This window comes from Solanum verrucosum, unplaced genomic scaffold, assembly GCF_900185275.1.
Source record: "Solanum verrucosum unplaced genomic scaffold, falcon-dt-bn FXZP01000273.1, whole genome shotgun sequence".
Lineage (NCBI taxonomy): Eukaryota > Viridiplantae > Streptophyta > Magnoliopsida > Solanales > Solanaceae > Solanum > Solanum verrucosum.
In genome coordinates this window covers 1,708,551-1,725,957 of record NW_026020163.1, presented here as the reverse complement: position 1 = coordinate 1,725,957, position 17,407 = coordinate 1,708,551, and the positions used below count along the sequence as shown (strand labels likewise).

The 17,407-nt window shown below is 34.6% G+C and overlaps 2 protein-coding genes across 3 annotated transcripts; one reads left to right on the top strand and one right to left on the bottom strand.

The window, feature by feature from the left end:
* Positions 1-2,518: 2,518 nt before the first annotated feature.
* On the bottom strand, positions 2,519-11,260 carry LOC125828538 (protein arginine methyltransferase NDUFAF7 homolog, mitochondrial). Its single transcript, XM_049507837.1, has 14 exons — positions 11,148-11,260; positions 10,980-11,056; positions 10,370-10,481; positions 9,585-9,667; positions 7,861-7,926; positions 7,567-7,667; positions 7,088-7,206; positions 6,810-6,850; positions 6,090-6,175; positions 5,243-5,420; positions 5,011-5,127; positions 3,680-3,724; positions 3,112-3,243; positions 2,519-3,021 (listed from the first exon to the last, which is right to left on the bottom strand). The coding sequence occupies exons 1-14, from the start codon at positions 11,191-11,193 to the stop codon at positions 2,887-2,889; spliced, it is 1,338 nt and encodes a 445-aa protein (XP_049363794.1). The 5' UTR covers positions 11,194-11,260; the 3' UTR covers positions 2,519-2,886.
* A 1,668-nt stretch (positions 11,261-12,928) lies between these two features.
* On the top strand, positions 12,929-16,945 carry LOC125828687 (protein PHR1-LIKE 3-like). Of its 2 annotated transcripts, none has more exons than XM_049508023.1 (6): positions 12,929-13,340; positions 14,159-14,235; positions 14,956-15,007; positions 15,864-15,927; positions 16,012-16,084; positions 16,364-16,832. In XM_049508023.1, the coding sequence occupies exons 1-6, from the start codon at positions 13,115-13,117 to the stop codon at positions 16,757-16,759; spliced, it is 888 nt and encodes a 295-aa protein (XP_049363980.1). In that variant the 5' UTR covers positions 12,929-13,114; the 3' UTR covers positions 16,760-16,832. The 2 variants fall into 2 exon arrangements, with proteins under 2 accessions (XP_049363980.1, XP_049363979.1); XM_049508022.1 differs by having other exon boundaries at positions 12,930-13,340; positions 15,849-15,927; positions 16,364-16,945.
* The last annotated feature ends 462 nt before the right edge of the window (positions 16,946-17,407 follow it).

Genomic DNA, 17,407 nt, shown 5'->3' with positions numbered 1-17,407 from the left:
CTATGTTCTCTTTTCCTTCTTCTGCTGCTGCTGCTACTTCTCGTTTCCTCCTCCGACTCCTCCTTCCTCATCTAGCTCTATCAGCATTCATCTTATTGTGTCTTCCCACTCCGACAGCTTCAATTCAGCTCATATAGTCCAACCTCCAATCACCATTGCAACCCAAAAGTTCCACCCCCAACCATACTAGTGGTTTGTTAATCTCCCTCCTTTTCAGTTCCCGTCTTCCTTTGTCAAATTTCTACCCCAAACACACATTTGATGGGTACTACTTGGGGAGAGGAAGGAAGAAAGTAAAAGTAAAACATAAAGACAATAAGAAAGGTCCGGAATGAAGAAGCAAAAACAATAGGAAACGAAAACACACTTGAGTATAAATTGGTATTTTACCTTAGTTCAAATGATGTCACTTAAAAAATAACAGAAGTATGAAGCTTGAGACCAAAGACACCACAAAACAGTGTCACTAAGCTAAAATTTCAAAGGCCCCGGCTTAACAAATGTAAAACTATAGAAATCACAACTGAAAGACAGAGGTATCACTGCTGCTCACTTTTTCACCATTATTACCTATTGCAATAAGATTCTTCCTTCTCTCATGCACCATTATCTAGTGTGCGAACGTTATCAGCTCAGCTTGGACTACCACCAGAACTCTCAAAGAAGGTTAAAAAAAGGCAGCTCCTTCGCTTTTCATGTTTGAACTTTTCACCTTCCAAATTTCTAAAGATTTGGAAGCCTACAAAGTATACCTTTGAGTTTTGACTCCTCCTAAAGCCCGAAACTTTTAAAAACTGATATTAACTTCTTTCTTCTTCTTTTTTGGCAAAGAGTTATCAGCTCACCATTGACTTGGAGATTCACCGTCTTCTATTTTTGCATAAATCACTCAAAGGAGCGACCTACTAGTCAATGAAGTGAGTTGAGAACAACGAGGTCTCATGTTCAAATAAAAACACTAGCTCATTTCTTCTCACATATTCTAGCCTTGTTCGGACAGAGTTATCTGATGCCTGTTTTTGGTATCTCGTGGAATTAGTCCAGGTAGACGCAAAAGCTGGCCCAGACAACACGATTATCAAAAATCTACTATTATCAAGTTCTCTAACATACTAATCTTAACTCATAAGATTTCAAAATGCTTAGAATTGACATACTTAATACTTGAAATTATTTGTTCAAATAAAACTCAAATTATCCAAATATCTCAATCTCAGAACGGCAAATTAGTAAAGATACAACAAATTTTACAGAAAGAGGAACTTACAACTCAATTTCACTGGAGAAAAAACTGCCAAATGATAAACGGGAAAGTAGTAGTATCAACTTTGCCGGAGAAGACGAGCGTCAATTCGAAACTTGCAGAAACTTGAGGTCCTTATCAGCAAAACAAAAAATTGGACTCTAAACCACCAATCGCCGTTGGATATACTTTTCCGGCGCCGGCGAGAGAGTGAATTTACAGTAAAATTAGTAGAGCCCTTTATAGTTGGATAAGAGAGGGAGGGACTACAACCCAATGGATTTTTTTTACAAAAAGGATTCTCTTTATCCCTAAAAAATAAAAAATAAAAATATCTATTTTTAAAATAATGGGTTTTAAACTTTATTTTAAAAACTTTATTTTAATCTCAAGAAGCAAAATTTGGATTTATCATAATTAGATTAACTATGGAAATTAAAAATGTCTAATATAAATATTTTATCATATATTTTTTCCATTAAAAGTGACTAAGTTAGTTGAGCAGGTGATCTCTCAAATGAGCGTTTCAGGTTCACACGAAGCTTGCTTAGTGTGATTTAGCTCTCCTATTTGATTTACGAATTATTACACTAGAACGGGATTACCATATGGAAATAGTTTTTTTTTTTTTTATCCTTTGTTGATAGATTAAAAAAAGAAGAAGCTATATGTAATATGGCCATTGCCTTGTTAATCATTCTTTGCACAATGGTTACATGAATTATACTTGTTTAATAGACCAAAATAATTAAAAACAAACTTGATAGTCCGTCTTAAAAAAACATTGTTCAGTGCACAAAGCATTCTAGATTTTTTGGGTAGCCCTCCTTCCATGCCAAGCCATCACGATGGGGTTCCCCTTCCTCGGACCAAGAGGCTTGGACTATGAGCCCGCTTAGCAAACGAGGCACGGGACGGGGTGGATGGTTATGGCGTATTATAGAATGGACTTTGATTTTCCAGGCTCCAAGCTAGAGAGGCGCTATTACATATCAACAACCATGCTAGCTTGAAAAGGATTGAAAGAACTTACATTAGTTCGTGACTTGAGGGTGAGGGGAAGGAGCAGTAAAGAAGTAAGGAGGCGTGAGTGCAGGATTTGAGAAAGTACCGCATCCCAAGGGATGTGATGTAGACAACCTATCCAAATACAAACATTATTGCTTAGCGATTGTTTCCACCGCTCAAATATGTGACTTACATAACCAGCTTGAAAGATGACTACAAAACCAAAACTTAGTAGGAAAAGGAAGAAAAGGGCAAAACACAGATATTAGAAACCAACAGATTCTCACTATTTCCTGTAAATATTGCCATTTGAGGTATATAAATATTACAATCCGTCTCTTCTACCACTCTCAGCTATTGATACTATCGTTAACACGTTTGTAACCAAGAATCACAAACAATCTTGATCTGATCACACAAGCTCTCGGATACTGCTACCTCGATATCATTGCTATAGAAGGACATCGAGAACTCTGTTATCTCCCGCGTCTTCAATTACTGTTTTCCAGAAACTGAACTGAAGGTTGAACAATATGTTTCATCAATTCAAGTCAGACTGAGAAGTGTCCTCTCTACACTTGTGTTACGTGCCTCCTTGAACGCCCTTGCTATAGAAGAGGAAAAAAAGGAATGGTCTATTTGACGTTGTGTGTGGGAACGCTCAAATAAACTTTGGTGTTCTTGAAGTCGTCCAGGAGGGGATTATATCCATCTTTAGTTCTCGTCTTTGTTGGGAGACCAAATTCTTCCATAAATGCTGCTGTGTCGAGCTATAACAAATATTTACATGAATGAATATAAACCAACGAAAAGTACAAAAGGAGAACTTTGGTGTCTCACAGATGAAGGGTAGGAATTACCGAAAGAGTACGTCTTTTCTTTCCCCGCTTCAATGGCTCACCATCTTTTTGCTGCTTCATCCACCCAGAGCAGTAATGATCCATCTGTTCCAAGAGAAAGAAATCTGTTGGAAAGAATATGTCGGCGTCCCCCTGCAAATAAAAATGTATATATATAAGCCATTGCGGCCAAGTACAGATGTTATTACACAACAGATATTCAAAGTTTCACATATTCGGGATCAGGAGCATAATGATTAAAATATCGAATACATAACTCCTACATAAGTTGACAAGAAATTTATTCAGATAACAACCGAATAACTCTATCTGGAAAGGGTCATACTTTCATAGGACAGACAGAGAGGAACACAGAAAGATTAAGGGGATCAAAATCACCTTCACAAGCAAAAGAGTTTTTAACATGTTTTCCCATCAGTCGATAAATTGTGACTACAGTAGAGAAGCGTGAAACGAAAAACAAAGTATTCTCTTTGTTGGAGTGGAAGTCCATCAAGCAAATATCTCGTATAAACAACATTTCATGATTAAATCCAGGGAGGACTACAAAAGATAAGGATCATATCACCTTAGCATCCAAATAACTGTTGTAATCAGAGCTGCTGCCATCTTTCTGCATTTAATATGAAAAGGGTAAATGAATTTTTAAGATGTCGGTTAACTTATTATTATGAAAATGCATAAACTAATAAAGGAAAAGAAAAACACTAAAAGCTATGTTACATGGACTCATTTATGAAGGTATGTGCAGTTTCTTGACTTCTTCTAGTTTTGATAAATTTAAAAGAATCCAGCAAAGTACCCATACCCATGACACATCTATCCAACATGGATAGGATATGCACGAGGCAAATGAAGGATCCATGTAACATTTAGAATTAAAGGAAGTACGAAAATGAGACGAAAGGCCATGTTCCATAGCAATAGATGCAGAGGACGAGTCATCCCTAGTGGATATTCATGGAGATTGAAATAACAGATTCAAGAGAGGATAGGGAAGACATTTCTTTTAATTAGTACTCAAACTTTCCTAGTACTTTCCTTGTAGCTACTTAAAAGAGGAACACACAACAGAGAGTGGGGGGGAGCTGTGTCTGTTGTGAAAGGCTTTTTGTGCTGGTGACCAAAACAAAAGGCCATGATGGTTTCATTACATGAACTTTTTTTCATCTGGGTTTAGTAAGTTCTCTATGGCATCACAGAACTCATCTGAGATCACTTTTTTCCTGAAAAGACGTATCCTCCACAACTTTGTACCTTTTGATGCATATTTATAGATCTTTCATATTTTAACTTTGGACATGGAAAAGTTGCTTTCTGAAATTTTATTCACTATGAAGAGAATAGTAAGGTCCCCAACATGGAGAGCATAAGCATCTTCCCCAAATGTGGAGTCTTCAAGACTTAATTATTTTCTCTTCTAGACACAACTTGTGGGAGTGGAAAAGCTAATTATGAGAGTTTATGGCTAAAGAAGCGCAAGTAGTATTTTAACCAACATACTGCAATATTTAGTAGCTCAAATTTCCTTTTCTCTCTTTTTTCTTGTTTCCTGACTGCCTCCCCTTCAAGGTTCCATCAGTTTCTCCAACCCGGGTAGGGCTCAGACCCCAATGTCCAACAAGACATGCATGCTTTATAGTCATAGTCATAGTCACAATGAGAAAAGATACGGACAGTAACCAGCATAGGATCAGCAATGAATGAACAATTATTGCATTTTAGCCTAATAGTTCATGTGCAGACAATTGCTTCATTTGACAACCCACTGCAGTCCTCCAACCACCATCATCCAAAAAATGACACTGACAAACTAATTTGACTAAGATAGTTGTACGAGTATAATGAAAGATCGAAAGAGGCTACAAAGAAGCACAGAAAATCAATGGGATAATGTACCTTTGTTGAAACCAGTGGAGCTCTTTCACCAGGAATTTTAACATCAGGTAGATAACTGAAATCGGAAGCGATTAAAGACATCTTCGGTAAAGCTCCATGTAAAACTTGTAGAAGTTTCTGAATTTTAGGAAGTAGTACTGCATGAGTATATGATATTTTTTACCAACCCTGAGCATTAAATATGTTAACCTAAACTGAGGAAAGACCTCAATCAACATTGCAGAATTATTACCATGCAACCAGTGGGAAGCCAACACCATCTTGGCTTAGGAAAGACTTTTGCCCAAATATTTTTCATGGCTGAACTAACCCTGCTCCCGCCCGCTGTAGCATCAGGCATATCTACGATTTCTATGCAAGATTTGATTAAGGAGTCTTCAATTGGCCTATACAACTCTGAGAGTTCTTCCCTGTTAAAAGAAGACAATATGTGTCTTAGCATTATAGACAGATTGACAATCTTGCTCGGCCATTAGACCTACTAATGAAAAAATCGCCAATCCAAAATAATTCAGCATCAAGCTAAATCCAGCTATAAAGCAAACTTATCTTCTCTTACTCTTTGTGTGAATGGAGTGGGGAGTGGCATAAGAGATCCTTATGACAAAAAACCAATACTTACTGCTACTTCTATTAGTTCTCAGGATTTATCAATCAAAGGGCAAGGGATCATTCCATAAATATGTATCTAGAAAGTCCATCTCAATATTTTCCCTCAATAATCCCTTTTATGCAGAGAGGAGATAAAACTCTAAGTATGAAAGACCAACCACCCAAAGAGAAGAAAAAAAGAGGGACACATAAGACATCTCAAGGCATAGTTACCAATTAATTTCATTAAAAGCACTCAAGATAAGCATAAAAGTCGGATGACCTACATGCATGAATGATCACACAGAGCAAGTGTTGTAGATAACTATGCTTGTGCAAATACTACTTTCCTAGCAACATTCTTGAGGCTATCCATCCACCTATATACTATTGAAGAAACATCTCAGTCAAAAATGTAAAAAAAAAGAATTAAAAAAATTCCAGAGCACAGCATCAATAAGTCATTTCAACAGTACAGAGTGAATTACCCTTGTTTTCTTTCAACCCACACTTCCATCCATGGAGATGTTTGATTCTCAGAGTAAATGAGATCATGAGGAAGATTGTCAAGCACCTAAAAGATTACTCAATCATTAATAAGCTCAAGGAATAAAGTTGATGGTTCAATATCTACTTTATGGATATATACTACTTAGTTTAGGCCAGAAAATTACTCTTTCTGAGGACACAACCTTTCGGGCTCAAAGTTTAATGGGGTATTGCAGAATCCAAAACACATGAATTGTGATTACATTCTTGTATGATTTGCAAAGTGCTCATTACGAGCATGCCATATCTTTGTAATCAGCATTGTAAGAGAGGAGACAACTTTCACCAACTAGTTAATTTCTTTCATCATATTGAGCTTAATAAACCACCGAGTAAGAAAGCAAGACAGTCAATTTTAATACACAAGTAATTTACCATATTTTCCTAAGAAGATTAAAAATAGAAGAATAGACAAAGTAGGAGAGCTTTTGAGGGCTAGACAATTATTTTGTACATCTGGGGAATAGCCTCTTATTCTTAATTTTTGGTTCACCCATGTAGTCCTTGTCCGTTTAAAAGATTGGGTGACATTTGTAGAGAACCGTATATTATGACGGTTCTCTACTATTTGGTACATGGCTTGTTTACGGGAGTTTTTCCCACATTAACAAAATTATTTACCTTATTACAAAAAATAAGAATTAAGAAAATATTCATACCTCTAGCATGATGACCCAACAAGGTTGTTCATTCACATCCCCTGCTTCATCAAGAAAACTTCTTTTAGTGTGCAGAATAGGTCAATCTTTAGAAACCAAACAAACTGAATTTCAATCCACATTAATAGGATCAATGAGCCAGGATGTATTTACATGTATATCATCTATGACAATGCAACTTAAGCTGTTAATCATAATTTGTTTGTTTATTTTATCAAGAAGCCACTAAGCAATAGTGCGAAATAAAGAACAGGATCAGATAAATTACAGCATCATACCCCATCCGTTTCTGTCAGTAGCATCACGATGCTCAACTCTAAACTTTGATAAGTGGCTATCAACTTCGCCAACAGTTTGAATCTGTTTTGCTGCAAGTGAGGAACTGATTTCAACTGACCTGCACTCAAAAGAAGATGGGCTTTAATATTTCTTTAAGGATTGATTGAATGAAGCACCTGTGCAGAAAAGAATGACAAAGGAGTAGCATACAATATGCTGCACTGATATTCTGCTCTGAAGACCATAGGGAGAATCTAAGTATTTAACACTAAGACCGTAAATGGAGTAGCAGTGTAGTACAAGACCTTTATAAGCCCTTTTGGATGCCCTAAAGATCTTTAAACAAATTTTTCCTTCACTTTATTTCATGCATAATTTGAAAGAATTTTTTACTCTGTAACTCTAAAGCCATGCCACAACAAGTTCATCATGTGTAGCATTCTCAATTAGGAAAGGCAGTAGGAGCATTATCACATACGTGTAACTGATATTATCATAAACTCTTGTAGGTGCATTTAACTTTATGTAATCCAGGATGCCTTTTGCACAAGTTCCTGATCCACCACCTATTTCATATATCTACACCCAAAAAACTGACGGTCAACATGTAAAATTTAAGATGAATATGTAAAATTTAAGATGAAGGATTTATCAATATAGTAAAATTTAAGATGAATATGTAGAGAGCATGTACATTAATAAGCTGAAGTGGACAATGTAAAGATCATAATGCAGCTAAAAAACTACGTTCTTTCAATATTAAGGAACTTACTTTAAGTGGAACAGATAGGTTTGTAGTACGCAAAATGGATTCAGCTATCCCATGTGCATACCAGGGCTGCAGAAAATTCCATATGACATGAGTTCATCTAACTACTAAAAAAGTTGTGAAAAGGAAAGATTCAGACGGATGAAAATTTTGGTTACCTCAACTAAACTGTCTTAAAATGAGAATGAACCTTCTTCAGCACTCATATACCCTCAACATTAATTTATATTTACCAAACTATCAAAACAATATGGACAAAAAGTAACTGCATGCATTTTCGACAACACATCTACTATCAAAGCTCATTGTGTTCTCTATCTCTGTTTTGTGATTATTGTTTGTTTTTTTACATTTTAATTAAACGAGACTGGTAAACTTAAGTAAGGTCTCTCATAATAAATATTTCAAATTGCTTATCTAATATCTCAAAGACTCAAACTATTTATCCTACTTAAATAATACTAATTATAAAGTGAATGTTACATGATATTTTTCATAATGAGATGCTCAAAACAATTCTGGAAAGCTTTACCATAAACAAACTGCTTCTATAATACTAGCAAAAGTGTTGCCAACCACAAACTGCTATAATCCGGAAGTACCATTTGACAAAAAGTTGTTTCCAGAACAAGCAATTTTTTTTAAAGATTGGCAAACAGGCTCTTAGAGCGGTGAGTGGTGCACAACTACATTTTGAACAAGATAAGAGAAGAGGAAAGAAAAGTCATCATAAATTGATTATTGACAATATACAAGAGACTCCTTGTATAAGAGTCTTAATATAAGTAAAACAAGGTAATTGTTCTGTTACCTTTAAGTACAAAACTTTCTAGTATAACCTATGAAATATCCTACATAATATTCTATAATCAAGTTCATTAAATCTACACACATTTTAAGACATAACTTAATTAATTCTGTTGACTTTCGATGGGCCTCAAACTCAAGGGTGACAATAAAAGTTGAGTTTGTAAGTGAAAACTGAATAGTCAACTCAAATACGCCGAAAGTGTTTATTGTTTCATAACATGGCACAGCATAGTTGTATAACTTCTAATGTGGTCCTCCTTGAATAAATAGGGACGGTTGACTTAATAGGTCAATAGACAAAGACTCTTAACTAGACATTTAGATGTGCAGAGATGATTTGACAAGTTAGTTGACATAGAATGATATATCAGTCCTAGATGAATGTGGTATGTACTGCAGAAATAAAGGGCCCCAAGAGTAACAGAAGAGAATGCAATGGTGGAGACTGATGCCAAAGCGGTCATTGGAAAAAAGAGGCATACTCCTAGACCAGTCACCATAAAGAGACAAGAAGACTAGTAAAATAATGACAATACAGGAAAACTTAGGCCAGCAGACACCTAGGTAGGCAGAAACTACTTAAGTCCCTACAAAGCTAGGCTCCAATACAATATGAAGCAAGAAAAAAAAAGAGAGAAAACTCTGTCAGAAAACTACTTAAGTCATTACCAAGCTAGGCTCCAATACAATATGAAGCAAGAAAAAGAGAGAGAGGACTCTCCCGGAGTTGATAATATACAAAAGTGACTTCTCAAATGGGACTATAGAAGCATTAGTCTACCATAAGATCAAGTAATTATTCTCTACTCATAATAAGATAAAGAATTTTCCCAAGACTATCCTAGGAGATAGTCTACATCATTTTCTCGTATATAATTAACAATCACATTTAGAAGGATAAAGGACAATAATATTACCTTAAAAAGCTCCACTGGAGTAAACCATGAGACATCACTCTGCTTGTAAATCTTATCCAAATGTTTCATGTATGCTTTCCTACCTAAAACATTCATATTTTCCATCTTGTAAGGACAATATATTATACATTTACTGATTTGAAAAAATGACATCTACTTTTAAATTCCACAATCATGCAACTGAAAGCATCTTAACATTTCACATCTCCTGCTTCCTTAGTTTTATAAATTCCCGGTAATTACTGTTTAACTGAGGAAATTGTTAGAGCAGTTTGAGGAATAGTTGTTCAAGGCTTTCATACAAATACTCTTGAAAGTTTTCTTTCAATAGTAACCATTTGCCGCAAAGATTGGACAAATATAGGTGAGTCGTTATATTTGATTAAAATTTGAAAAATACTTGATTTTTTAAGTCCAGTAGTTCAATCTTGAAACCAAAGTTTGAAGCATCACAGTTCATATTAAAGAAAAAGCTGCTTATGTGAGCTTCATAATAGCATACTCAGTAATCCTAAGCTCTTATAAACTATGACTAATGCTATCTGAATTGCACCTGAATAGAACTAAATTGATACAACAGATTATATATCAGACTCCAGCTAATTTAGACTTGAGGCATAATTTTCGATTGATTCCGCTTCATATTAAACTGTCATTGATTGATTGATTACTCTCCAATTAATTCAGGATTGTATTTGAGGTGTGATACTGAGAATTTATGTAGTAACACAATTCAACAAATCCCTATTAAGTCATCGCAGTAAAGCAAAACAGGCCCCAATTACCTTCAAACCGATTGAACTTAATGCTACTATCAAGAACTCCAACTGATGCCGATTTCTGGGAGAAATACCCGACATTTGGATCATACAATGCCTTGTGAATAAAATCTCTAACCTTCACATCACCGAAGAACACTAAAATAAGCCAATAAATCAAGGAAAAAACTAAAATGGTGTCTTTGGTATGCCATAAAAAAGTTTTCTTTAAATGGTTCCTTAACGAAATCATTTTCCACTATTTGTTAACTTGAAAACCGAAAAGTGCTTTCACCAAGATTTTTTTTTTCACAAACAGTTCAAAATTAAGTCTTGGATCATATAATGCCTTGTGAATAACATCTCTAACCTTCACATTACCGAGGAACATAAAAATATGCCAATAAATCAAGGAAAGACTAAAAGGGTGTGTTTGGTATGCCACAAAAAAGTTTTCTTGAAATGGCTCCCTACAAATCTGTTTTTCACCAAGAACACTTTTTTTCACAAATTATGAGCAAAGTTACTTTCTTTCATTAAATATCTTAGAAGAAAGTGAAACCATTATCCAAAAATTGAATCTTTTTCCAGCATACCAAATACACATATACTATAAAAAGAGAATTAGAGAACTTACAAGAATTGGGGTGTCCCCAACAATGTGAGTAGAGAACAAAGCTGAAGATGGCTGACCCAAGAACTCAAATGGTATCACTGAACACAACACAAAATCATTAAAAAATCAGATTTATTTTTACAGAAATTAATGAAAATTAATGTACAAAGCAAAAGTGAGAAAAACAACCTCTGTGTCTGTGGAAAAGGGAGAAGAGATTTCGTGAAGAGGCCATAACCACTTTTGATTTTGTCGATTTTTGAGGTTCAGATTTAAGGGGTTTTTGTTCTTCAAAGGGTTTAAGAATTTACTTTTATTTTCCTCATTTTTAAAATTATTTTTTTGTTTTATGATCTAGTTGTTTAGGGTAGCTTTCGCACACTAAACTAATTTTACCGGACATCTGTCATCTCCCACAACAACATATATATGTAACTCTCTCCACCAATTAGACTACGGTTTCATTCATTTTTACTTATTTATTATTACTGATTTGTGTATGATTTTTCAAATACATTATGCTAAATTTAATAGTTTGAAAATGATTATAGTTAATAATAAAGATAAATTATTTTTGATTCATTCTTACAAAAACTTTAATTAAATATGCATTTTACTAATTAACTATCTTTCTTAGTGTGTTTTTTTAAATTCTAAATTTGATTGCTACTCTTACTATTTTTGTTTTACGTAGTTATTCAATACTAAGGACAATATGAAGGGAGAAAAACACTCTTAATTTTGTTAAATGGATAAATAAAATAAAATAATTATTTTTGATATAAGAGTCAAGTAAAATGATCAAGACAGAGTAATAATTTAGTGATAAATTATCATTCAATTTTTAAACTAGATAAATAGAAATAAATATATATTTTTAATATAATAAAAAAGTAAAGGTCAGCAAAGAAAGTACATAAAACTTCTATTTTAGTAGAGATAATGAAATTATCTACACAGAAATTTTATGCAACTTTTTTGAAAAAAATCAAATTCATATGTTGAAATTAAAACACAATAAATCCAAAGTTATTTTCAAAAACATTATGTATAGAAAATACGATTTATTTCAAAGTAAATATACATAAAAAATACAAGTTAAATGACAACATCAAAATCAGATATCCGTCCACTTCCTCCAATTTTGAGTCCATAATCAACTTGTCCATGTTGATGTCCACTCAAACCGACCTATGTAGTACTTGTCTATCAACTTGAATTGATACATGTTTCTTATACGATAATTAATTAATTATCATAACTTGTGTTCAAGAAATTAAAAAACTATTCGTAAGAGGAGATTTCAATGATCACATCTGATCCACAAACTCAATATTTTAGATTGACAATAAACAACAATAAAACAATAATTTATGATATAACATATTTGAAAAAAATATTAAAAGATCGTAATAAAAGAAAAACTCGTTTGAACCTCAACCCTCGTAAACAATTTGATATAAATATTATTTTTTTGTTGTTTCATTCGATGTTTGGGACCCGCATTAGAGTCCTAATTAAATTCGGATCATGCACTAGGGTTCATTTTAAGTGACACTTCTAATATAATTTTTTCATATTCCGAGCTTAAATTCAAAACCTTTAAGTATGGATGAAACAATCTCACCAATGTACGATGATTCATGTTGTAATAGTTGTTTTCTTTTACCAACTCCCCATTACCCATTTCTCTTAACTTATCTGTCACTCCAGGATCTATTCCGGAGTGACACTACTAACAAGATGTTCTCCATATCCAAAATTTAAATTTGAAATTTTTATTTAAGGACGATAAAACAATCTCACCATTACGTCACAATCTATGTCCCTAATAGTTTTTTTTCTTTTACCAACTCCCCCATTACCCATTTTTCTGTCAACTTACCTGTCACTTATATACTATAGAGAATAGAGACAGCAAATAGAGACAAGAAAACGACAGTACACAACAGGACATCGCTGTCTTGTCCTTCCAATTCCTCCACCCCACCCATTTTACCCATTTGGGTGTCAAAAATTTGTTCTTGAATGTCCAAAAAACTAATCAAGATTCAATCTTTTTGATGTTTCTTGCCACTAGAGCTCATTTTAGTGGAAATTAGTGTTGTGGGTCACTCTCATTTTCTTGAAAAACTTTGAAATTTTTAATTTTTGGGATGAAAATGTACTCTTCTTTGGGTATTGATGGAAATGGAGGAGTTAATGAATATCATCATCATCATCATCTTCATAGTTTACAGAGTTCACTTTCTGGTGAAATGACAAATTTGGCAGGGGATGCTTGTTTGGTTTTAACGGCGGACCATAGGCCTAGGCTCCGGTGGACGGCGGAGCTACATGAAAGATTTGTGGATGCTGTTACTCAACTCGGGGGCCCGGATAGTATGTTACTCGTTTCAATTTATGTGACACTCTTTCGTTTTTAGTAACTTTAATGAGATTGATTTATAGTTGTACAAATGTTTGTAGCTTGTGACTGTTTTTTCTTGAGCCGAGGGTCTATTGGAAACGACCTCTCTACCTATAAGGTAGTGGTAAAGTTTGCGTACATTATACCCTCTCCAGACGTTACTTTGTGGGATTAGACTGTGTTTGTTGTTGTTGTTGTTGTACTACTTTTGGTAGGATCATTTTCCATAGTGGAAAGTACTTTCTAGGAAAATAATGTTGTTTGGTTAGTGAGTGAAAAACATTTTTTTGTAATTTTTCCGAAATTGGGAGTAGGGGATGGGAAAATGCGGGAGAGATTACAAGGTGGAGTTCAGGTAGACAACTAGCTGAGCTACTAGGATTACATGTGAAAAGCAATGTTGCATAGTGTTTCGATGAAAACTTTTAGAATTGAAGATTGATAATGATGGATAATGTTGGTTGGAGTAAATGATATGAAATTAAATTGACTTACACTAGAGGCTTTCTTGGAAAAAAAAATATTTTCCTAGAAAATGACTTGTGTTGTAAAGTTCTCATTTTTTTAGTTGCAAGACTATATACATTAGTAACATTCATATGTTACTTCATTTCAATTTATATGTCTGTCTTCTTTTTTTTTACTAGTGTTACTATGTCTTCTTTTTCTACTTTCGTAGGATCATTTTTCATAGTCGAAAATATTTTCTAGGAAAATAATGTTGTTTGGTTGGTGAGTGAAAAGCAAATTGATGAACTTTTTGATAATTAAATATTGCTTCACTTTGCAGAGGCAACGCCGAAAACAATTATGAAGGCAATGGGGGTGAAAGGACTCACCCTATATCATTTGAAGTCACACCTCCAGGTTTTTTTCTCGTCTCATCTGTTCTGCACAGAAGTGTTTTTAGTTGCCAAGACGCGCTTCCCTCTATTCAATCAAAAAATCCACCACAAGATCCTTATGTGCCTTATGTGTGAAGAGTTTAGTTTAACTAAAACCTTAAATCTAGTGTCTCACAAAATTGAATTAAGGTTAAGTTTAAGCCAATTTTGGAATTTTACTTAACTTCCTAAATTTGAGTTTATTTAGATACGAAGCTAGACCTTAAGTCGTTCAAGTTCAATGTGAGTCTTGAGGAGTGAAATGGTTCTAACTTCTAGGTTTCAATGATATTCACTTCGACAAAATGGCTCTAGTGATGACACAAAATTTAAGTGGAGAAACACGGTTAGTGAGGATTCATATAGATATAGCCAACTCCAACTTGCTTAGGACCGAGGCATAGTCATCGTTGTTGATGAATTGATGATGTGTTCTCACATATGATTTTAGCCAAAAAAAAGGACTAAATATAGTTCACTTTAACTCTCAGTTTTACCTATAGAAAAAAAGTTTCATAACGAAATAGAAACAAGGATCAAGCTTAACTAATTCACACAGTCAGTTTCTCGGTTTTAGCCAAATAAGAAAAGCAAAAGGATTCGGGCCATAATAGAAAGAGATCAAGAATAAGTAGTTCAAAGTTTTTTTCTTCTAGTTTGCAAGCAGATCCTTGAACTCTTTATATTTTACATGTCCTTGCAGAAATATCGCCTAGGGAAGCAACCTAAGGAGGCAGCCGAGAGCTATAAAGATGGTATTTGACACTCCGATCAATGCCTACTAATTATCCTAATTATTTTAGCTTTCTTGCAACTTCTCCATTACCTTAAAAACCTTAAACGACGCGTTAATGATTATGTACTTACAATTCAATGCACTGCTTTCAATCATTCTTTTTCGTGACTGCTTTGGACTGTTTTTCCTTGAGCCGAGGGTCTATTGGAAACAACCTCCTATCTCTGAGGTAGGGGTAAAGTTTTGTACACTCTACCCTTCCCAAACCCCACTTTGTGGGACTACACTCGATATTTTGTTGTTGTAATCTGGATATTCTATTCCTTTCACATGGCTTAATTTTGAAACATGCTGCAGTCATAAGGCTTCAGTAATCCGGAAATGCTTCTCCAATTTCTCTTTATAAGTCTTTTCATGTCCTCTTTAATTCCTAAAAGAATAAAAACTGTTGAAAACCTCTAATAACAATAACAAAATCATTGTTATAAGAATGGTGTTCGGATTCAAGTATTTGATTGCCATTCTTCTTTTGTTGCTTTCTTTCCATTTGCGAAGCTACTTATAGAGTGAACTTTTTGCTAACTCTAAATAGTAGTATACATTTTTGGCCATTTGCTTTAAATATAATTATTTCCATTGATATGTTACTATTGACATCTCTGAGAGGAATGTATGATGGGTATGAGAGTATATGTAAACTAGGGGAGGATATATATGGACAAGACAGGAGTTAATGATGGACATGTGAGTACGTGGATTATTATTTCCATAAGGAAGACAAGACGGTTGTTGCTATATCTTACCCTTTTGAGCAGTTGAATCCTAATTCTTACATTGTTACTAGCTATGTGTGTTAACAGAATCATGTGTGGCAGAGAGTCAAGATACAAGTCCCTCTGCGTTGGGTTCATCAAAAGTAGTTGCCCAGGATATAAATGAGTATGTAGTGTTTTCAGAATTTCTTCTTTAGAAAGAAAATGTTGTGCTTTGCATCAATTTCATATGCTCTTAAATCTCTTTCAGCTGTGGGTACCAAGTAACGGAAGCTTTTCGAGTACAGATGGAAGTTCAGCGAAGACTACATGAGCAGCTAGAGGTCGGTCTCTTCCCCTTTTTCTTGCTCATGTTCTAATGTTTGTGTAACTATGAGTCTCAACTCCTCGTTGGGCTAACCCAACCCGAAATATACTCTTAACATGGTGTGATATTGTCCTCTTTCGGCCGTTCTAGCCCGTCACGGTTTTCCCCAAACAGCCTCATACTATTAAGTGCAGGACCAAATGTAACATCATCTCTTTCTTAAGTTCATATATGAAGGTTAGTTGATGGTATGTTTTCATAATCAAACGAAAGTTTTTGTGGTTTGTTGAATCAGGTACAACGCCATGTCCAGCTTCGTATCGAAGCACAGGGCAAGTATTTGCAAACGATACTCGAGAAAGCATGTAAAGTTCTTAACTACACGTCTGTGGAATCTCCTGATCTAGACACTGCTAGGGAACAGCTTTCTGAATTAGCAATCAAAGGCACGAACAACTGTGTTGAGATTGTCCCAGTTTCTTCATTACCTGAAGTTGTTTCGAGTTATGAGAACAAAAATGCTTCCGATATGCCTGCAAGCATCGGTGATTGCTTGCCATCGAATACAAGCATGGCTTCTCCCACGAGCATCGGAGCTTTAAAGAAGAGACCACGAGCTTTAGCTAACGGGGATGTCTTGCCTGTGGCGAACAATATGACACAAGTGCAATGGATGATGACTAATTCCTGAGTAAAGTCCGCTGTATGAATCTTTACTGTTTCATTTAAGCTCATCGCGATGCAATATTAGATGGCATATGTTCCTCCTCTTTTTGTTTGATGATCTAGAAAGATGAGACATGTTGAACTCCACATGCAACTTAGCTTGTACATTATTTTAAGTTTACTTGTTTGTATATTATCTAAGTTTTTATCATTTCAAGTACCTTCACTCAGAAGGGATGCTAGTCAACCCATTAGCCATTAGTTAATACTCCATCCGTTCCTATTTAGCTGTCCATTTTAGAAATGACATACAGATTAAGGCAACAATGATTAGCATAGTGAAATTACAATTTTACCCTTATAGTACAATTTACATTCAAAATAAATTAACTCAAGATAACTAATCAATGTTGGGAAGTTCATAAGTTTATTTATTTTATTTATGACAACTTTATTTAAATAAGGGTGTAATAGGAAAAAATTTGTTGTCTTTTCTTGATTTGTCAAAATGGACAATTAAATAGGGACAACTAAAAGAGGAAATATGGACAACTAAATAAGGACGGAGGGAGTATTCAACTTATTGTCTATAAATACACTATTATAGATGTAGGGTAAAAATTGTTTTTCTTGGAGGAAAACAAACCATTAAATTAACATTTGTACAACCAAA